Source organism: Ascaphus truei, chromosome 2, assembly GCF_040206685.1.
Source record: "Ascaphus truei isolate aAscTru1 chromosome 2, aAscTru1.hap1, whole genome shotgun sequence".
Taxonomy (NCBI): Eukaryota; Metazoa; Chordata; class Amphibia; order Anura; family Ascaphidae; genus Ascaphus; species Ascaphus truei.
In genome coordinates, this window is record NC_134484.1 from 6,611,952 (window position 1) to 6,634,420 (window position 22,469).

Here is a 22,469-nt window from a genome sequence, read left to right on the forward strand (position 1 = left end):
CACATGCTGCCCCTGAGGTATGTCAGGGTATGCACCCGTCCGATACTCTGATACACGGCCACATGCTGCCCCTGGGGTATGTCAGGGTATGCACCCGTCCGATACTCTGATACACGGCCACATGCTGCCCCTGGGGTATGTCAGGGTATGCACCCGTCCGATACTCTGATACACGGCCACATGCTGCCCCTGGGGTATGTCAGGGTATGCACCCGTCCGATACTCTGATACGCGGCCACATGCTGCCCCTGGGGTATGTCAGAGTATGCTCTCGTCCCATACTCTGATAAGGGCCACATGCTGCCCCTGGGGTATGTCAGGGTATGTACCCGTCCGATACTCTGATACACAGCCACATGCTGCCCCCGGGGTATGTCAGGGTATGCAGCTGTCCGATACTCTGATAAGGGCCACATGCTGCCCCTGGGGTATGTCAGGGTATGCACCCGTCCGATACTCTGATACATGCCACATGCTGCCCCTGGGGTATGTCAGGGTATGCACCGTCCGATACTCTGATACACAGCCACATGCTGCCCCTGGGGTATGTCAGGGTATGCACCCGTCCGATACTCTGATACATGCCACATGCTGCCCCTGGGGTATGTCAGGGTAAGCACCCGTCCGATACTCTGATACACAGCCACATGCTGCCCCTGGGGTATGTCAGGGTATGCACCCGTCCGATACTCTGATACATGCCACATGCTGCCCCTGGGGTATGTCAGGGTATGCACCCGTCCGATACTCTGATACACGGCCACATGCTGCCCCTGGGGTATGTCAGGGTATGCACCCGTCCGATACTCTGATACACGGCCACATGCTGCCCCTGGGGTATGTCAGGGTATGCACCCGTCCGATACTCTGATACACGGCCACATGCTGCCCCTGGGGTATGTCAGGGTATGCACCCGTCCGATACTCTGATACATGCCACATGCTGCCCCTGGGGTATGTCAGGGTATGCACCCGTCCGATACTCTGATACACGGCCACATGCTGCCCCTGGGGTATGTCAGGGTATGCACCCGTCCGATACTCTGATACACGGCCACATGCTGCCCCTGGGGTATGTCAGGGTATGCACCTGTCCGATACTCTGATACGCGGCCACATGCTGCCCCTGGGGTATGTCAGGGTATGCACCCGTCCGATACTCTGATACACGGCCACATGCTGCCCCTGGGGTATGTCAGGGTATGCACCCGTCCGATACTCTGATACATGCCACATGCTGCCCCTGGGGTATGTCAGGGTATGCACCCGTCCGATACTCTGATACACGGCCACATGCTGCCCCTGGGGTATGTCAGGGTATGCACCCGTCCGATACTCTGATACACGGCCACATGCTGCCCCTGGGGTATGTCAGGGTATGCACCTGTCCGATACTCTGATACGCGGCCACATGCTGCCCCTGGGGTATGTCAGGGTATGCACCCGTCCGATACTTTGATACACGGCCACATGCTGCCCCTGGGGTATGTCAGGGTATGCACTCGTCCCATACTCTGATAAGGGCCACATGCTGCCCCTGGGGTATGTCAGGGTATGCACCCGTCCGATACTCTGATACACAGCCACATGCTGCCCCTGGGGTATGTCAGGGTATGCACCCGTCCGATACTCTGATACACGGCCACATGCTGCCCCTGGGGTATGTCAGAGTATGCACTCGTCCCATACTCTGATAAGGGCCACATGCTGCCCCTGGGGTATGTCAGGGTATGCACCCGTCCGATACTCTGATACACAGCCACATGCTGCCCCTGGGGTATGTCAGGGTATGCACCCATCCGATACTCTGATACACGGCCACATGCTGCCCCTGGGGTATGTCAGGGTATGCACCCGTCCGATACTCTGATACACGGCCACATGCTGCCCCTGGGGTATGTCAGGGTATGCACCCATCCGATACTCTGATACACGGCCACATGCTGCCCCTGGGGTATGTCGGGGTATGCACCCGTCCGATACTCTGATACACGGCCACATGCTGCCCCTGGGGTATGTCAGGGTATGCACCCGTCCGATACTCTGATACACGGCCACATGCTGCCCCTGGGGTATGTCAGGGTATGCACCCGTCCGATACTCTGATACACGGCCACATGCTGCCCCTGGGGTATGTCAGGGTATGCACCCGTCCGATACTCTGATACGCGGCCACATGCTGCCCCTGGGGTATGTCAGGGTATGCACCCGTCCGATACTCTGATACACGGCCACATGCTGCCCCTGGGGTATGTCAGGGTATGCACCTGTCCGATACTCTGATACACAGCCACATGCTGCCCCTGGGGTATGTCAGGGTATGCACCTGTCCGATACTCTGATACACAGCCACATGCTGCCCCTGGGGTATGTCAGGGTATGCACCCGTCCGATACTCTGATACGCGGCCACATGCTGCCCCTGGGGTATGTCAGGGTATGCACCCGTCCGATACTCTGATACACGGCCACATGCTGCCCCTGGGGTATGTCAGGGTATGCACCCATCCGATACTCTGATACACGGCCACATGCTGCCCCTGGGGTATGTCAGGGTATGCACCCGTCCGATACTCTGATACACGACCACATGCTGCCCCTGGGGTATGTCAGGGTATGCACCCGTCCGATAATCTGATACACAGCCACATGCTGCCCCTGGGGTATGTCAGGGTATGCACCCGTCCGATACTCTGATACACGGCCACATGCTGCCCCTGGGGTATGTCAGGGTATGCACCTGTCCGATACTCTGACACGCGGCCACATGCTGCCCCTGGGGTATGTCAGGGTATGCACCTGTCCGATACTCTGATAAGGGCCACATGCTGCCCCTGGGGTATGTCAGGGTATGCACCTGTCCGATACTCTGATAAGGGCCACATGCTGCCCCTGGGGTATGTCAGGGTATGCACCCGTCCGATACTCTGATACACGGCCACATGCTGCCCCTGGGGTATGTCAGGGTATGCACCCGTCCGATACTCTGATACACGGCCACATGCTGCCCCTGGGGTATGTCAGGGTATGCACCCGTCCGATACTCTGATACCCGGCCACATGCTGCCCCTGGGGTATGTCAGGGTATGCACCCGTCCGATACTCTGATACACGGCCACATGCTGCCCCTGGGGTATGTCAGGGTATGCACCCGTCCGATACTCTGATACACGGCCACATGCTGCCCCTGGGGTATGTCAGGGTATGCACCCGTCCGATACTCTGATACACAGCCACATGCTGCCCCTGGGGTATGTCAGGGTATGCACCCGTCCGATACTCTGATACACAGCCACATGCTGCCCCTGGGGTATGTCAGGGTATGCACCCGTCCGATACTCTGATACACAGCCACATGCTGCCCCTGGGGTATGTCAGGGTATGCACCCGTCCGATACTCTGATACACGGCCACATGCTGCCCCTGGGGTATGTCAGGGTATGCATCCGTCCGATACTCTGACACGCGGCCACATGCTGCCCCTGGGGTATGTCAGGGTATGCACCTGTCCGATACTCTGATACACGGCCACATGCTGCCCCTGGGGTATGTCAGGGTATGCACCCGTCCGATACTCTGATACACAGCCACATGCTGCCCCTGGGGTATGTCAGGGTATGCACCTGTTCGATACTCTGATACACAGCCACATGCTGCCCCTGGGGTATGTCAGGGTATGCACCCGTCTGATACTCTGATACACGGCCACATGCTGCCCCTGGGGTATGTCAGAGTATGCACTCGTCCCATACTCTGATACGCGGCCACATGCTGCCCCTGGGGTATGTCAGGGTATGCACCCTTCCGATACTCTGATACGCGGCCACATTCTGCCCCCGGGGTATGTCAGGGTATGCACCCGTCCGATACTCTGATACACAGCCACATGCTGCCCCTGGGGTATGTCAGAGTATGCACTCGTCCCATACTCTGATACGTGGCCACATGCTGCCCCTGGGGTATGTCAGGGTATGCACCCGTCCGATACTCTGATACGCGGCCACATGCTGCCCCTGGGGTATGTCAGGGTATGCACCTGTCCGATACTCTGATACACGGCCACATTCTGCCCCTGGGGTATGTCAGGGTATGCACCCGTCCGATACTCTGATACACAGCCACATGCTGCCCCTGGGGTATGTCAGGGTATGCACCCGTCTGATACTCTGATACACAGCCACATGCTGCCCCTGGGGTATGTCAGGGTATGCACCCGTCCGATACTCTGATACACAGCCACATGCTGCCCCTGGGGTATGTCAGGGTATGCACCCGTCCGATACTCTGATACACGACCACATGCTGCCCCTGGGGTATGTCAGGATATGCACCCGTCCGATACTCTGATACACAGCCACATGCTGCCCCTGGGGTATGTCAGAGTATGCACTCGTCCCATACTCTGATACGCGGCCACATGCTGCCCCATGGGTATGTCAGGGTATGCACCCGTCCGATACTCTGATACGCGGCCACATTCTGCCCCTGGGGTATGTCAGGGTATGCACCCGTCCGATACTCTGATACACGGCCACATGCTGCCCCTGGGGTATGTCAGGGTATGCACCCGTCCGATACTCTGATACACAGCCACATGCTGCCCCTGGGGTATGTCAGGGTATGCACCCGTCCGATACTCTGATACACAGCCATATGCTGCCCCTGGGGTATGTCAGGGTATGCACCCGTCCGATACTCTGATACACGGCCACATGCTGCCCCTGGGGTATGTCAGGGTATGCACCCGTCCGATACTCTGATACACAGCCACATGCTTCCCCTGGGGTATGTCTGGGTATGCACCCGTCCGATACTCTGATACCCGGCCACATGCTGCCCCTGGGGTATGTCAGGGTATGCACCCGTCCGATACTCTGATACACGGCCACATGCTGCCCCTGGGGTATGTCAGGGTATGCACCCGTCCGATACTCTGATACACGGCCACATGCTGCCCCTGGGGTATGTCAGGGTATGCACCCGTCCGATACTCTGATACACGGCCACATGCTGCCCCTGGGGTATGTCAGGGTATGCACCCGTCCGATACTCTGATACACGGCCACATGCTGCCCCTGGGGTATGTCAGGGTATGCACCTATCTGATACTCTGATACACGGCCACATGCTGCCCCTGGGGTATGTCAGGGTATGCACCCATCCGATACTCTGATACGCGGCCACATGCTGCCCCTGGGGTATGTCAGGGTATGCACCCGTGCAATACTCTGATACACGGCCACATGCTGCCCCTGGGGTATGTCAGGGTATGCACCCATCCGATACTCTGATACGCGGCCACATGCTGCCCCTGGGGTATGTCAGGGTATGCACCCGTCCGATACTCTGATACACGGCCACATGCTGCCCCTGGGGTATGTCAGGGTATGCACCCGTCCGATACTCTGATACACGGCCACATGCTGCCCCTGGGGTATGTCAGGGTATGCACCCGTCCGATACTCTGATACACGGCCACATGCTGCCCCTGGGGTATGTCAGGGTATGCACCCGTCCGATACTCTGATACGCGGCCACATGCTGCCCCTGGGGTATGTCAGGGTATGCACCCGTCCGATACTCTGATACGCGGCCACATGCTGCCCCTGGGGTATGTCAGGGTATGCACCCGTCCGATACTCTGATACACGGCCACATGCTGCCCCTGGGGTATGTCAGGGTATGCACCCGTCCGATACTCTGATACACGGCCACATGCTGCCCCTGGGGTATGTCAGGGTATGCACCCGTCCGATACTCTGATACACGGCCACATGCTGCCCCTGGGGTATGTCAGGGTATGCACCCGTCCGATACTCTGATACACGGCCACATGCTGCCCCTGGGGTATGTCAGGGTATGCACCCGTCCGATACTCTGATACGCGGCCACATGCTGCCCCTGGGGTATGTCAGGGTATGCACCCGTCCGATACTCTGATACATGCCACATGCTGCCCCTGGGGTATGTCAGGGTATGCACCCGTCCGATACTCTGATACACGCCACATGCTGCCCCATGGGTATGTCAGGGTATGCACCTGTCCGATACTCTGATACACGGCCACATGCTGCCCCTGGGGTATGTCAGGGTATGCACCCGTCCGATACTCTGATACACGGCCACATGCTGCCCCTGGGGTATGTTAGGGTATGCACCCGTCCGATACTCTGATACACGGCCACATGCTGCCCCTGGGGTATGTCAGGGTATGCACCTGTTCGATACTCTGATACACAGCCACATGCTGCCCCTGGGGTATGTCAGGGTATGCACCCGTCCGATACTCTGATACACGGCCACATGCTGCCCCTGGGGTATGTCAGGGTATGCACCCGTCCGATACTCTGATACACGGCCACATGCTGCCCCTGGGGTATGTCAGGGTATGCACCCGTCCGATACTCTGATACACGGCCACATGCTGCCCCTGGGGTATGTCAGGGTATGCACCCGTCCGATACTCTGATACACAGCCACATGCTGCCCCTGGGGTATGTCAGGGTATGCACCCGTCCGATACTCTGATACACGGCCACATGCTGCCCCTGGGGTATGTCAGGGTGAGCACCCGTCCGATACTCTGATACGCGGCCACATGCTGCCCCTGGGGTATGTCAGGGTATGCACCCGTCCGATACTCTGATACACGGCCACATGCTGCCCCTGGGGTATGTCAGGGTATGCACCCGTCCGATACTCTGATACACGGCCACATGCTGCCCCTGGGGTATGTCAGGGTATGCACCCGTCCGATACTCTGATACACAGCCACATGATGCCCCTGAGGTATGTCAGGGTATGCACCCGTCCGATACTCTGATACACGGCCACATGCTGCCCCTGGGGTATGTCAGGGTATGCACCCGTCCGATACTCTGATACACGGCCACATGCTGCCCCTGGGGTATGTCAGGGTATGCACCCGTCCGATACTCTGATACGCGGCCACATGCTGCCCCTGGGGTATGTCAGGGTATGCACCCGTCCGATACTCTGATACGCGGCCACATGCTGCCCCTGGGGTATGTCAGGGTATGCACCCGTCCGATACTCTGATACACGGCCACATGCTGCCCCTGGGGTATGTCAGGGTATGCACCCGTCCGATACTCTGATACACGGCCACATGCTGCCCCTGGGGTATGTCAGGGTATGCACCCGTCCGATACTCTGATACACGGCCACATGCTGCCCCTGGGGTATGTCAGGGTATGCACCCGTCCGATATTTTGATACACGGCCACATGCTGCCCCTGGGGTATGTTGGGGTATGTCAGGGTATGCACCCGTTACCATCTGTGTTCAAACCCCATTCTCTGGTTGCAGTGATACGGATCAGCCAGTAGATGGCACCATCCCACTGTTGAGTGGCGCGTTCAGACTCGGAGATCGGGAGAAGAGTCAGGGCCACACATTACTAAGCGGTGCTACTTTGGCTCCGTCCTGCCTCATTAGAACATACAGACACCCCAGCCTGCTGCGCATACAAACAGGTCCTGTACCATTGTCCTGTACCATTGTCCTGTACCATTGTCCTGTACCATTGTCCTGTACCATTGTCCTGTACCATTGTCCTGTACCATTGTCCTGTACCATTGTCCTGTACCATTGAATCACTCTACTCTTTCCTAGATCTGTCTCAGCATCTCCCCTCATGAAATCCCTCTCCTGGCTTCCGATCAAATCCCGCATCTCACACTCCATTCTTCTCCTCACTTTTAAAGCTTTACACTCTTCTGCCCCTCCTTACATCTCAGCCCTAATTTCTCGCTATGCACCATCCCGACTCTTGCGTTCTGCTCAAGGATGTCTTCTTTCTACCCCCTTTTTATCTAAAGCCCTCTCCCGCCTTAAACCTTTCTCACTGACTGCCCCCCACCTCTGGAATGCCCTTCCCCTCAGAACCCGACTAGCACCCTCTCTATCCACCTTTAGGACCCACCTTAAGACACATTTGCTTAAAGAAGCATATGAATAGCACTGTGGATATTCTGAACACATGGCACATAAAGCTTGGCCCCCTGCAGACGCACTTACCAGAACTCCCTCCTACTGTCTCTGTACGTTCTCCCTACCTACCAATTAGACTGTAAGCTCCTCGGGGCAGGGACTCCTCTTAATGTTACTTCTATGTCTGAAGCACTTATTCCCATTATCTGTTATTTATATTATCTGTTATTTATATGATTACCACATGTATTACTGCTGTGAAGCGCTATGTACATTAATGGCGCTATATAAATAAAGACATACAATACAATACTATAGGGGTGACCAACCCCAGTCCTCAAGGGCCGCCAACGGGTTAGGTGTTAAGGATATCCCTGCTTCAGCACAGGTGGCTCAATCAGTGGCACAGTAAACTGCTGCACCACCTGTGCTGAAGCAGGGATATCCTGAAAACCTGACCTGTTGGTGGCCCTTGAGGACAGAAATTGGCCGCCCCTGGTCTACTTCTACTGGATGGAGGCTCTCCTATGTAATGCCTATGGAAGCCCCTAAACCTCCGCAGCTTAACACACATCCATAACTTCTGTTTAATAGGTACCGCAGGTCCCACGCGTGTGTGTAGGGTACCGATACATAGGTACCGCAGGGCTTGCAGGTCCCACGTGCGTGTGTAGGGTACCGGATACATAGGTACCGAAGGGCTTGCAGGTCCCACGCGCGTGTGTAGGGTACCGGATACATAGGTGCCGCAGGGCTTGCAGGTCCCACGCGCATGTGTAGGGTACCGGATACATAGGTACCGCAGGGCTTGCAGGTCCCACGCGCATGTGTAGGGTACCGGATACATAGGTACCGCAGGGCTTGCAGGTCCCACGCGCATGTGTAGGGTACCGGATACATAGGTACCGCAGGGCTTGCAGGTCCCACGCGCATGTGTAGGGTACCGGATACATAGGTACCGCAGGGCTTGAAGGTCCCACGCGCGTGTGTAGGGTACCGGATACATAGGTACCGCAGGGCTTGCAGGTCCCACGCGCGTGGGTAGGGTACCGGATACATAGGTACCGCAGGGCTTGCAGGTCCCACGCGCATGTGTAGGGTACCGGATACATAGGTACCGCAGGGCTTGCAGGTCCCACGCGCGTGTGTAGGGTACCGGATACATAGGTACCGCAGGGCTTGCAGGTCCCACGCGCATGTGTAGGGTACCGGATACATAGGTACCGCAGGGCTTGCAGGTCCCACGCGCATGTGTAGGGTACCGGATACATAGGTACCGCAGGGCATGCAGGTCCCTCGTGCATGTGTAGGGTACCGGATACATAGGTACCGCAGGGCTTGCAGGTCCCACGCGCATGTGTAGGGTACCGGATACATAGGAACCGCAGGGCTTGCAGTTCCCACGCGCATGTGTAGGGTACCGGATACATAGGTACCGCAGGGCTTGCAGGTCCCACGCACGTGTGTAGGGTACCGGATACATAGGTACCGCAGGGCTTGCAGGTCCCACGCGCATGTGTAGGGTACCGGCTACATAGGTACCGCAGGGCTTGCAGGTCCCACGCGCATGTGTAGGGTACCAGATACATAGGTACTGCAGGGCTTGCAGGTCCCACGTGTGTGTGTAGGGTACCGGATACATAGGTACTGCAGGGCTTGCAGGTCCCATGCGCATGTGTAGGGTACCGGATGCATAGGTACCGCAGGGCTTGCAGGTCCCACGCGCATGTGTAGGGTACCGGATACATAGGTACTGCAGGGCTTGCAGGTCCCACGCGTGTGTGTAGGTTACCGGATACATAGGTACTGCAGGGCTTGCAGGTCCCACGCTCATGTGTAGGGTACCGGATACATAGGTACCGCAGGGCTTGCAGGTCCCACGCGCATGTGTAGGGTACCGGATACATAGGTACCGTAGGGCTTGCAGGTCCCACGCGCGTGGGTAGGGTACCGGATACATAGGTACCGCAGGGCTTGCAGGTCCCACGCACGTGTGTAGGGTACCGGATACATAGGTACTGCAGGGCTTGCAGGTCCCACGCGCATGTGTAGGGTACCGGATACATAGGTACCGCAGGGCTTGCAGGTCCCACGCCCGTGGGTAGGGTACCGGATACATAGGTACCGCAGGGCTTGCAGGTCCCACGCGCATGTGTAGGGTACCGGATACATAGGTACCGCAGGGCTTGCAGGTCCCACGCGCATGTGTAGGGTACCGGATACATAGGTACCGCAGGGCTTGCAGGTCCCACACATGTGTAGTGTACCGGATACATAGGTACCGCAGGGCTTGCAGGTCCCACGTGCATGTGTAGGGTACCGGATACATAGGTACCGCTGGGCTTGCAGGTCCCACGCATGTGTAGTGTACCGGATACATAGGTACCGCAGGGCTTGCAGGTCCCATGCGCATGTGTAGGGTACCGGATACATAGGTACCGCTGGGCTTGCAGGTCCCACGCATGTGTAGTGTACCGGATACATAGGTACCGCAGGGCTTGCAGGTCCCACGTGCATGTGTAGGGTACCGGATACATAGGTACCGCTGGGCTTGCAGGTCCCACGCATGTGTAGTGTACCGGATACATAGGTACCGCAGGGCTTGCACGTACCACGCGCTTGTGTAGGGTACCGGATACATAGGTACCGCTGGGCTTGCAGGTCCCACGCGCATGTGTAGGGTACCAGATACATAGGTACTGCAGGGCTTGCAGGTCCCACGTGTGTGTGTAGGGTACCGGATACATAGGTACTGCAGGGCTTGCAGGTCCCATGCGCATGTGTAGGGTACCGGATGCATAGGTACCGCAGGGCTTGCAGGTCCCACGCGCATGTGTAGGGTACCGGATACATAGGTACTGCAGGGCTTGCAGGTCCCACGCGTGTGTGTAGGTTACCGGATACATAGGTACTGCAGGGCTTGCAGGTCCCACGCTCATGTGTAGGGTACCGGATACATAGGTACCGCAGGGCTTGCAGGTCCCACGCGCATGTGTAGGGTACCGGATACATAGGTACCGTAGGGCTTGCAGGTCCCACGCGCGTGGGTAGGGTACCGGATACATAGGTACCGCAGGGCTTGCAGGTCCCACGCACGTGTGTAGGGTACCGGATACATAGGTACTGCAGGGCTTGCAGGTCCCACGCGCATGTGTAGGGTACCGGATACATAGGTACCGCAGGGCTTGCAGGTCCCACGCCCGTGGGTAGGGTACCGGATACATAGGTACCGCAGGGCTTGCAGGTCCCACGCGCATGTGTAGGGTACCGGATACATAGGTACCGCAGGGCTTGCAGGTCCCACGCGCATGTGTAGGGTACCGGATACATAGGTACCGCAGGGCTTGCAGGTCCCACACATGTGTAGTGTACCGGATACATAGGTACCGCAGGGCTTGCAGGTCCCACGTGCATGTGTAGGGTACCGGATACATAGGTACCGCTGGGCTTGCAGGTCCCACGCATGTGTAGTGTACCGGATACATAGGTACCGCAGGGCTTGCAGGTCCCATGCGCATGTGTAGGGTACCGGATACATAGGTACCGCTGGGCTTGCAGGTCCCACGCATGTGTAGTGTACCGGATACATAGGTACCGCAGGGCTTGCAGGTCCCACGTGCATGTGTAGGGTACCGGATACATAGGTACCGCTGGGCTTGCAGGTCCCACGCATGTGTAGTGTACCGGATACATAGGTACCGCAGGGCTTGCACGTACCACGCGCTTGTGTAGGGTACCGGATACATAGGCGCAGTCGGAGGGTATGTAAATATGGCTCATTTGGGAAACTAGACCAGAGATTGCCGTATATTTACTACGTGGCCTCTCTCGGTAAGACTCGTCCCCCGTTACAGTCTGTCCCCTTCAGTAAGACAATAACTGAGCTCCAGGCCCTTTTTTGGGGAGCGGGGGGGAATTCCCTGTAACGATTATGAAATGAATAGGAACGTGGCAGGACACTGGGCGTGGCAGGACACTGGGCGTGGCAGGACACTGGGCGTGGGAGGACACTGGGCGTGGCAGGGCACTGGGCGTGGCAGGACACTGGGCGTGGCAGGACACTGGGCGTGGCAGGACACTGGGCGTGGCAGGGCACTGGGCGTGGCAGGGCACTGGGCGTGGCAGGGCACTGGGCGTGGCAGGGCACTGGGCGTGGCAGGACACTGGGCGTGGCAGGGCACTGGGCGTGGCAGGACACTGGGCGTGGGAGGACACTGGGCGTGGCAGGGCACTGGGCGTGGCAGGACACTGGGCGTGGCAGGACACTGGGCGTGGCAGGACACTGGGCGTGGGAGGACACTGGGCGTGGCAGGGCACTGGGCGTGGCAGGACACTGGGCGTGGCAGGACACTGGGCGTGGCAGGACACTGGGCGTGGCAGGGCACTGGGCGTGGCAGGACACTGGGCGTGGCAGGACACTGGGCGTGGCAGGACACTGGGCGTGGCAGGGCACTGGGCGTGGCAGGGCACTGGGCGTGGCAGGGCACTGGGCGTGGCAGGGCACTGGGCGTGGCAGGACACTGGGCGTGGGAGGACACTGGGCGTGGCAGGACACTGGGCGTGGCAGGACACTGGGCGTGGGAGGACACTGGGCGTGGCAGGGCACTGGGCGTGGCAGGACACTGGGCGTGGCAGGACACTGGGCGTGGCAGGACACTGGGCGTGGCAGGGCACTGGGCGTGACAGGACACTGGGCGTGGCAGGGCACTGGGCGTGGCAGGGCACTGGGCGTGGCAGGACACTAGGCGTGGCAGGACACTGGGCGTGGCAGGACACTAGGCGTGGCAGGACACTGGGCGTGGCAGGACACTGGGCGTGGCAGGACACTAGGCGTGGCAGGACACTGGGCGTGGCAGGACACTAGGCGTGGCAGGACACTGGGCGTGGCAGGACACTGGGCGTGGCAGGACACCGGGCGTGGCAGGGACGCCAGTCCCACCGTATGTCGTTATCTAAAGCTGAGTTATTTCTATTATTCTTTTTCCTTCACAAACATCACTGTGGCATTCAGTTACAGTGTTAGAAAGGGAGTTAGGTGGGACTGGGCCTGCGCTGGCAGGCGGGCATTCAGTTACAGTGTTAGAAAGGGAGTTAGGTGGGACTGGGCCTGCGCTGGCAGGCGGGCATTCAGTTACAGTGTTAGAAAGGGTGTTAGGTGGGACTGGGCCTGCGCTGGCAGGCGGGCATTCAGTTACAGTGTTAGAAAGGGAGTTAGGTGGGACTGGGCCTGCGCTGGCAGGCGGGCATTCAGTTACAGTGTTAGAAAGGGAGTTAGGTGGGACTGGGTCTGCGCTGGCAGGCGGGCATTCAGTTACGTGTTAGAAAGGGTGTTAGGTGGGACTGGGTCTGCGCTGGCAGGCGGGCATTCAGTTACAGTGTTAGAAAGGGTGTTAGGTGGGACTGGGCCTGCGCTGGCAGGCGGGCATTCAGTTACGTGTTAGAAAGGGTGTTAGGTGGGACTGGGTCTGCGCTGGCAGGCGGGCATTCAGTTACGTGTTAGAAAGGGTGTTAGGTGGGACTGGGTCTGCGCTGGCAGGCGGGCATTCAGTTACAGTGTTAGAAAGGGTGTTAGGTGGGACTGGGCCTGCGCTGGCAGGCGGGCATTCAGTTACGTGTTAGAAAGGGTGTTAGGTGGGACTGGGCCTGCGCTGGCAGGCGGGCATTCAGTTACGTGTTAGAAAGGGTGTTAGGTGGGACTGGGTCTGCGCTGGCAGGCGGGCATTCAGTTACGTGTTAGAAAGGGTGTTAGGTGGGACTGGGTCTGCGCTGGCAGGCGGGCATTCAGTTACGTGTTAGAAAGGGAGTTAGGTGGCACTGGGCCTGCGCTGGCAGGCGGGCATTCAGTTACAGTGTTAGAAAGGGAGTTAGGTGGGACTGGGCCTGCGCTGGCAGGCGGGCATTCAGTTACGTGTTAGAAAGGGTGTTAGGTGGGACTGGGTCTGCGCTGGCAGGCGGGCATTCAGTTACGTGTTAGAAAGGGTGTTAGGTGGGACTGGGCCTGCGCTGGCAGGCGGGCATTCAGTTACGTGTTAGAAAGGGTGTTAGGTGGGACTGGGCCTGCGCTGGCAGGCGGGCATTCAGTTACCGTGTTAGAAAGGGTGTTAGGTGGGACTGGGCCTGCGCTGGCAGGCGGGCATTCAGTTACAGTGTTAGAAAGGGTGTTAGGTGGGACTGGGCCTGCGCTGGCAGGCGGGCATTCAGTTACGTGTTAGAAAGGGTGTTAGGTGGGACTGGGCCTGCGCTGGCAGGCGGGCATTCAGTTACAGTGTTAGAAAGGGAGTTAGGTGGCACTGGGTCTGCGCTGGCAGGCGGGCATTCAGTTACGTGTTAGAAAGGGTGTTAGGTGGGACTGGGTCTGCGCTGGCAGGCGGGCATTCAGTTACGTGTTAGAAAGGGTGTTAGGTGGGACTGGGCCTGCGCTGGCAGGCGGGCATTCAGTTACAGTGTTAGAAAGGGTGTTAGGTGGGACTGGGCCTGCGCTGGCAGGCGGGCATTCAGTTACAGTGTTAGAAAGGGTGTTAGGTGGGACTGGGCCTGCGCTGGCAGGCGGGCATTCAGTTACCGTGTTAGAAAGGGTGTTAGGTGGGACTGGGCCTGCGCTGGCAGGCGGGCATTCAGTTACGTGTTAGAAAGGGTGTTAGGTGGGACTGGGCCTGCGCTGGCAGGCGGGCATTCAGTTACGTGTTAGAAAGGGTGTTAGGTGGGACTGGGCCTGCGCTGGCAGGCGGGCATTCAGTTACGTGTTAGAAAGGGTGTTAGGTGGGACTGGGCCTGCGCTGGCAGGCGGGCATTCAGTTACAGTGTTAGAAAGGGAGTTAGGTGGGACTGGGCCTGCGCTGGCAGGCGGGCATTCAGTTACGTGTTAGAAAGGGTGTTAGGTGGGACTGGGTCTGCGCTGGCAGGCGGGCATTCAGTTACGTGTTAGAAAGGGTGTTAGGTGGGACTGGGCCTGCGCTGGCAGGCGGGCATTCAGTTACGTGTTAGAAAGGGTGTTAGGTGGGACTGGGCCTGCGCTGGCAGGCGGGCATTCAGTTACCGTGTTAGAAAGGGTGTTAGGTGGGACTGGGCCTGCGCTGGCAGGCGGGCATTCAGTTACAGTGTTAGAAAGGGTGTTAGGTGGGACTGGGCCTGCGCTGGCAGGCGGGCATTCAGTTACGTGTTAGAAAGGGTGTTAGGTGGGACTGGGCCTGCGCTGGCAGGCGGGCATTCAGTTACAGTGTTAGAAAGGGAGTTAGGTGGCACTGGGTCTGCGCTGGCAGGCGGGCATTCAGTTACGTGTTAGAAAGGGTGTTAGGTGGGACTGGGTCTGCGCTGGCAGGCGGGCATTCAGTTACGTGTTAGAAAGGGTGTTAGGTGGGACTGGGCCTGCGCTGGCAGGCGGGCATTCAGTTACCGTGTTAGAAAGGGTGTTAGGTGGGACTGGGCCTGCGCTGGCAGGCGGGCATTCAGTTACGTGTTAGAAAGGGTGTTAGGTGGGACTGGGCCTGCGCTGGCAGGCGGGCATTCAGTTACGTGTTAGAAAGGGTGTTAGGTGGGACTGGGCCTGCGCTGGCAGGCGGGCATTCAGTTACAGTGTTAGAAAGGGTGTTAGGTGGGACTGGGCCTGCGCTGGCAGGCGGGCATTCAGTTACGTGTTAGAAAGGGTGTTAGGTGGGACTGGGTCTGCGCTGGCAGGCGGGCATTCAGTTACAGTGTTAGAAAGGGTGTTAGGTGGGACTGGGCCTGCGCTGGCAGGCGGGCATTCAGTTACAGTGTTAGAAAGGGTGTTAGGTGGGACTGGGCCTGCGCTGGCAGGCGGGCATTCAGTTACAGTGTTAGAAAGGGAGTTAGGTGGGACTGGGTCTGCGCTGGCAGGCGGGCATTCAGTTACGTGTTAGAAAGGGTGTTAGGTGGGACTGGGCCTGCGCTGGCAGGCGGGCATTCAGTTACCGTGTTAGAAAGGGTGTTAGGTGGGACTGGGCCTGCGCTGGCAGGCGGGCATTCAGTTACGTGTTAGAAAGGGTGTTAGGTGGGACTGGGTCTGCGCTGGCAGGCGGGCATTCAGTTACAGTGTTAGAAAGGGTGTTAGGTGGGACTGGGCCTGCGCTGGCAGGCGGGCATTCAGTTACGTGTTAGAAAGGGTGTTAGGTGGGACTGGGTCTGCGCTGGCAGGCGGGCATTCAGTTACAGTGTTAGAAAGGGTGTTAGGTGGGACTGGGCCTGCGCTGGCAGGCGGGCATTCAGTTACGTGTTAGAAAGGGTGTTAGGTGGGACTGGGCCTGCGCTGGCAGGCGGGCATTCAGTTACAGTGTTAGAAAGGGTGTTAGGTGGGACTGGGCCTGCGCTGGCAGGCGGGCATTCAGTTACGTGTTAGAAAGGGTGTTAGGTGGGACTGGGCCTGCGCTGGCAGGCGGGCATTCAGTTACAGTGTTAGAAAGGGAGTTAGGTGGGACTGGGCCTGCGCTGGCAGGCGGGCATTCAGTTACGTGTTAGAAAGGGTGTTAGGTGGGACTGGGTCTGCGCTGGCAGGCGGGCATTCAGTTACGTGTTAGAAAGGGTGTTAGGTGGGACTGGGCCTGCGCTGGCAGGCGGGCATTCAGTTACGTGTTAGAAAGGGTGTTAGGTGGGACTGGGCCTGCGCTGGCAGGCGGGCATTCAGTTACCGTGTTAGAAAGGGTGTTAGGTGGGACTGGGCCTGCGCTGGCAGGCGGGCATTCAGTTACAGTGTTAGAAAGGGTGTTAGGTGGGACTGGGCCTGCGCTGGCAGGCGGGCATTCAGTTACGTGTTAGAAAGGGTGTTAGGTGGGACTGGGCCTGCGCTGGCAGGCGGGCATTCAGTTACAGTGTTAGAAAGGGAGTTAGGTGGCACTGGGTCTGCGCTGGCAGGCGGGCATTCAGTTACGTGTTAGAAAGGGTGTTAGGTGGGACTGGGTCTGCGCTGGCAGGCGGGCATTCAGTTACGTGTTAGAAAGGGTGTTAGGTGGGACTGGGCCTGCGCTGGCAGGCGGGCATTCAGTTACCGTGTTAGAAAGGGTGTTAGGTGGGACTGGGCCTGCGCTGGCAGGCGGGCATTCAGTTACGTGTTAGAAAGGGTGTTAGGTGGGACTGGGCCTGCGCTGGCAGGCGGGCATTCAGTTACGTGTTAGAAAGGGTGTTAGGTGGGACTGGGCCTGCGCTGGCAGGCGGGCATTCAGTTACGTGTTAGAAAGGGTGTTAGGTGGGACTGGGCCTGCGCTGGCAGGCGGGCATTCAGTTACAGTGTTAGAAAGGGAGTTAGGTGGGACTGGGCCTGCGCTGGCAGGCGGGCATTCAGTTACGTGTTAGAAAGGGTGTTAGGTGGGACTGGGTCTGCGCTGGCAGGCGGGCATTCAGTTACGTGTTAGAAAGGGTGTTAGGTGGGACTGGGCCTGCGCTGGCAGGCGGGCATTCAGTTACGTGTTAGAAAGGGTGTTAGGTGGGACTGGGCCTGCGCTGGCAGGCGGGCATTCAGTTACCGTGTTAGAAAGGGTGTTAGGTGGGACTGGGCCTGCGCTGGCAGGCGGGCATTCAGTTACAGTGTTAGAAAGGGTGTTAGGTGGGACTGGGCCTGCGCTGGCAGGCGGGCATTCAGTTACGTGTTAGAAAGGGTGTTAGGTGGGACTGGGCCTGCGCTGGCAGGCGGGCATTCAGTTACAGTGTTAGAAAGGGAGTTAGGTGGCACTGGGTCTGCGCTGGCAGGCGGGCATTCAGTTACGTGTTAGAAAGGGTGTTAGGTGGGACTGGGTCTGCGCTGGCAGGCGGGCATTCAGTTACAGTGTTAGAAAGGGTGTTAGGTGGGACTGGGCCTGCGCTGGCAGGCGGGCATTCAGTTACCGTGTTAGAAAGGGTGTTAGGTGGGACTGGGCCTGCGCTGGCAGGCGGGCATTCAGTTACGTGTTAGAAAGGGTGTTAGGTGGGACTGGGCCTGCGCTGGCAGGCGGGCATTCAGTTACGTGTTAGAAAGGGTGTTAGGTGGGACTGGGCCTGCGCTGGCAGGCGGGCATTCAGTTACAGTGTTAGAAAGGGTGTTAGGTGGGACTGGGCCTGCGCTGGCAGGCGGGCATTCAGTTACAGTGTTAGAAAGGGTGTTAGGTGGGACTGGGTCTGCGCTGGCAGGCGGGCATTCAGTTACAGTGTTAGAAAGGGTGTTAGGTGGGACTGGGCCTGCGCTGGCAGGCGGGCATTCAGTTACAGTGTTAGAAAGGGTGTTAGGTGGGACTGGGCCTGCGCTGGCAGGCGGGCATTCAGTTACAGTGTTAGAAAGGGAGTTAGGTGGGACTGGGTCTGCGCTGGCAGGCGGGCATTCAGTTACGTGTTAGAAAGGGTGTTAGGTGGGACTGGGCCTGCGCTGGCAGGCGGGCATTCAGTTACCGTGTTAGAAAGGGTGTTAGGTGGGACTGGGCCTGCGCTGGCAGGCGGGCATTCAGTTACGTGTTAGAAAGGGTGTTAGGTGGGACTGGGTCTGCGCTGGCAGGCGGCCATTCAGTTACAGTGTTAGAAAGGGTGTTAGGTGGGACTGGGCCTGCGCTGGCAGGCGGGCATTCAGTTACGTGTTAGAAAGGGTGTTAGGTGGGACTGGGTCTGCGCTGGCAGGCGGGCATTCAGTTACAGTGTTAGAAAGGGTGTTAGGTGGGACTGGGCCTGCGCTGGCAGGCGGGCATTCAGTTACGTGTTAGAAAGGGTGTTAGGTGGGACTGGGCCTGCGCTGGCAGGCGGGCATTCAGTTACAGTGTTAGAAAGGGTGTTAGGTGGGACTGGGCCTGCGCTGGCAGGCGGGCATTCAGTTACGTGTTAGAAAGGGTGTTAGGTGGGACTGGGCCTGCGCTGGCAGGCGGGCATTCAGTTACAGTGTTAGAAAGGGAGTTAGGTGGGACTGGGCCTGCGCTGGCAGGCGGGCATTCAGTTACGTGTTAGAAAGGGTGTTAGGTGGGACTGGGTCTGCGCTGGCAGGCGGGCATTCAGTTACGTGTTAGAAAGGGTGTTAGGTGGGACTGGGCCTGCGCTGGCAGGCGGGAATTCAGTTACGTGTTAGAAAGGGTGTTAGGTGGGACTGGGCCTGCGCTGGCAGGCGGGCATTCAGTTACCGTGTTAGAAAGGGTGTTAGGTGGGACTGGGCCTGCGCTGGCAGGCGGGCATTCAGTTACAGTGTTAGAAAGGGTGTTAGGTGGGACTGGGCCTGCGCTGGCAGGCGGGCATTCAGTTACGTGTTAGAAAGGGTGTTAGGTGGGACTGGGCCTGCGCTGGCAGGCGGGCATTCAGTTACAGTGTTAGAAAGGGAGTTAGGTGGCACTGGGTCTGCGCTGGCAGGCGGGCATTCAGTTACGTGTTAGAAAGGGTGTTAGGTGGGACTGGGTCTGCGCTGGCAGGCGGGCATTCAGTTACGTGTTAGAAAGGGTGTTAGGTGGGACTGGGCCTGCGCTGGCAGGCGGGCATTCAGTTACCGTGTTAGAAAGGGTGTTAGGTGGGACTGGGCCTGCGCTGGCAGGCGGGCATTCAGTTACGTGTTAGAAAGGGTGTTAGGTGGGACTGGGCCTGCGCTGGCAGGCGGGCATTCAGTTACGTGTTAGAAAGGGTGTTAGGTGGGACTGGGCCTGCGCTGGCAGGCGGGCATTCAGTTACGTGTTAGAAAGGGTGTTAGGTGGGACTGGGCCTGCGCTGGCAGGCGGGCATTCAGTTACAGTGTTAGAAAGGGAGTTAGGTGGGACTGGGCCTGCGCTGGCAGGCGGGCATTCAGTTACGTGTTAGAAAGGGTGTTAGGTGGGACTGGGTCTGCGCTGGCAGGCGGGCATTCAGTTACGTGTTAGAAAGGGTGTTAGGTGGGACTGGGCCTGCGCTGGCAGGCGGGCATTCAGTTACGTGTTAGAAAGGGTGTTAGGTGGGACTGGGCCTGCGCTGGCAGGCGGGCATTCAGTTACCGTGTTAGAAAGGGTGTTAGGTGGGACTGGGCCTGCGCTGGCAGGCGGGCATTCAGTTACAGTGTTAGAAAGGGTGTTAGGTGGGACTGGGCCTGCGCTGGCAGGCGGGCATTCAGTTACAGTGTTAGAAAGGGAGTTAGGTGGCACTGGGTCTGCGCTGGCAGGCGGGCATTCAGTTACGTGTTAGAAAGGGTGTTAGGTGGGACTGGGTCTGCGCTGGCAGGCGGGCATTCAGTTACGTGTTAGAAAGGGTGTTAGGTGGGACTGGGCCTGCGCTGGCAGGCGGGCATTCAGTTACCGTGTTAGAAAGGGTGTTAGGTGGGACTGGGCCTGCGCTGGCAGGCGGGCATTCAGTTACGTGTTAGAAAGGGTGTTAGGTGGGACTGGGCCTGCGCTGGCAGGCGGGCATTCAGTTACGTGTTAGAAAGGGTGTTAGGTGGGACTGGGCCTGCGCTGGCAGGCGGGCATTCAGTTACAGTGTTAGAAAGGGTGTTAGGTGGGACTGGGCCTGCGCTGGCAGGCGGGCATTCAGTTACAGTGTTAGAAAGGGTGTTAGGTGGGACTGGGTCTGCGCTGGCAGGCGGGCATTCAGTTACAGTGTTAGAAAGGGTGTTAGGTGGGACTGGGCCTGCGCTGGCAGGCGGGCATTCAGTTACAGTGTTAGAAAGGGTGTTAGGTGGGACTGGGCCTGCGCTGGCAGGCGGGCATTCAGTTACAGTGTTAGAAAGGGAGTTAGGTGGGACTGGGTCTGCGCTGGCAGGCGGGCATTCAGTTACGTGTTAGAAAGGGTGTTAGGTGGGACTGGGCCTGCGCTGGCAGGCGGGCATTCAGTTACCGTGTTAGAAAGGGTGTTAGGTGGGACTGGGCCTGCGCTGGCAGGCGGGCATTCAGTTACAGTGTTAGAAAGGGTGTTAGGTGGGACTGGGCCTGCGCTGGCAGGCGGGCATTCAGTTACGTGTTAGAAAGGGTGTTAGGTGGGACTGGGCCTGCGCTGGCAGGCGGGCATTCAGTTACAGTGTTAGAAAGGGAGTTAGGTGGCACTGGGTCTGCGCTGGCAGGCGGGCATTCAGTTACGTGTTAGAAAGGGTGTTAGGTGGGACTGGGTCTGCGCTGGCAGGCGGGCATTCAGTTACGTGTTAGAAAGGGTGTTAGGTGGGACTGGGCCTGCGCTGGCAGGCGGGCATTCAGTTACCGTGTTAGAAAGGGTGTTAGGTGGGACTGGGCCTGCGCTGGCAGGCGGGCATTCAGTTACAGTGTTAGAAAGGGTGTTAGGTGGGACTGGGCCTGCGCTGGCAGGCGGGCATTCAGTTACAGTGTTAGAAAGGGTGTTAGGTGGGACTGGGCCTGCGCTGGCAGGCGGGCATTCAGTTACGTGTTAGAAAGGGTGTTAGGTGGGACTGGGCCTGCGCTGGCAGGCGGGCATTCAGTTACGTGTTAGAAAGGGTGTTAGGTGGGACTGGGCCTGCGCTGGCAGGCGGGCATTCAGTTACAGTGTTAGAAAGGGAGTTAGGTGGCACTGGGTCTGCGCTGGCAGGCGGGCATTCAGTTACGTGTTAGAAAGGGTGTTAGGTGGGACTCGGCCTGCGCTGGCAGGCGGGCATTCAGTTACAGTGTTAGAAAGGGTGTTAGGTGGGACTGGGTCTGCGCTGGCAGGCGGGCATTCAGTTACGTGTTAGAAAGGGAGTTAGGTGGCACTGGGCCTGCGCTGGCAGGCGGGCATTCAGTTACGTGTTAGAAAGGGTGTTAGGTGGGACTGGGTCTGCGCTGGCAGGCGGGCATTCAGTTACGTGTTAGAAAGGGTGTTAGGTGGGACTGGGTCTGCGCTGGCAGGCGGGCATTCAGTTACGTGTTAGAAAGGGTGTTAGGTGGGACTGGGCCTGCGCTGGCAGGCGGGCATTCAGTTACAGTGTTAGAAAGGGAGTTAGGTGGGACTGGGTCTGCGCTGGCAGGCGGGCATTCAGTTACGTGTTAGAAAGGGTGTTAGGTGGGACTGGGTCTGCGCTGGCAGGCGGGCATTCAGTTACAGTGTTAGAAAGGGTGTTAGGTGGGACTGGGCCTGCGCTGGCAGGCGGGCATTCAGTTACAGTGTTAGAAAGGGAGTTAGGTGGGACTGGGCCTGCGCTGGCAGGCGGGCATTCAGTTACAGTGTTAGAAAGGGTGTTAGGTGGGACTGGGCCTGCGCTGGCAGGCGGGCATTCAGTTACGTGTTAGAAAGGGTGTTAGGTGGGACTGGGTCTGCGCTGGCAGGCGGGCATTCAGTTACAGTGTTAGAAAGGGTGTTAGGTGGGACTGGGCCTGCGCTGGCAGGCGGGCATTCAGTTACGTGTTAGAAAGGGAGTTAGGTGGGACTGGGCCTGCGCTGGCAGGCGGGCATTCAGTTACGTGTTAGAAAGGGTGTTAGGTGGGACTGGGCCTGCGCTGGCAGGCGGGCATTCAGTTACGTGTTAGAAAGGGAGTTAGGTGGGACTGGGCCTGCGCTGGCAGGCGGGCATTCAGTTACGTGTTAGAAAGGGTGTTAGGTGGGACTGGGCCTGCGCTGGCAGGCGCGCATTCAGTTACAGTGTTAGAAAGGGTGTTAGGTGGGACTGGGCCTGCGCTGGCAGGC

General features: G+C 58.4%; 1 protein-coding gene across 1 annotated transcript in view; it reads left to right on the forward strand.

Moving 5' to 3' along the window:
* The first annotated feature begins 255 nt into the window (after nucleotides 1-255).
* The window catches only part of LOC142481709 (protein scribble homolog), a 78,323-nt gene continuing 56,109 nt past the window's right edge, over nucleotides 256-22,469 (forward strand). The window contains exon 1 of the mRNA XM_075582962.1: nucleotides 256-311. Coding sequence (XP_075439077.1) covers nucleotides 256-311 — 56 coding nt within the window. The remainder of the gene's footprint in view (nucleotides 312-22,469) is intronic.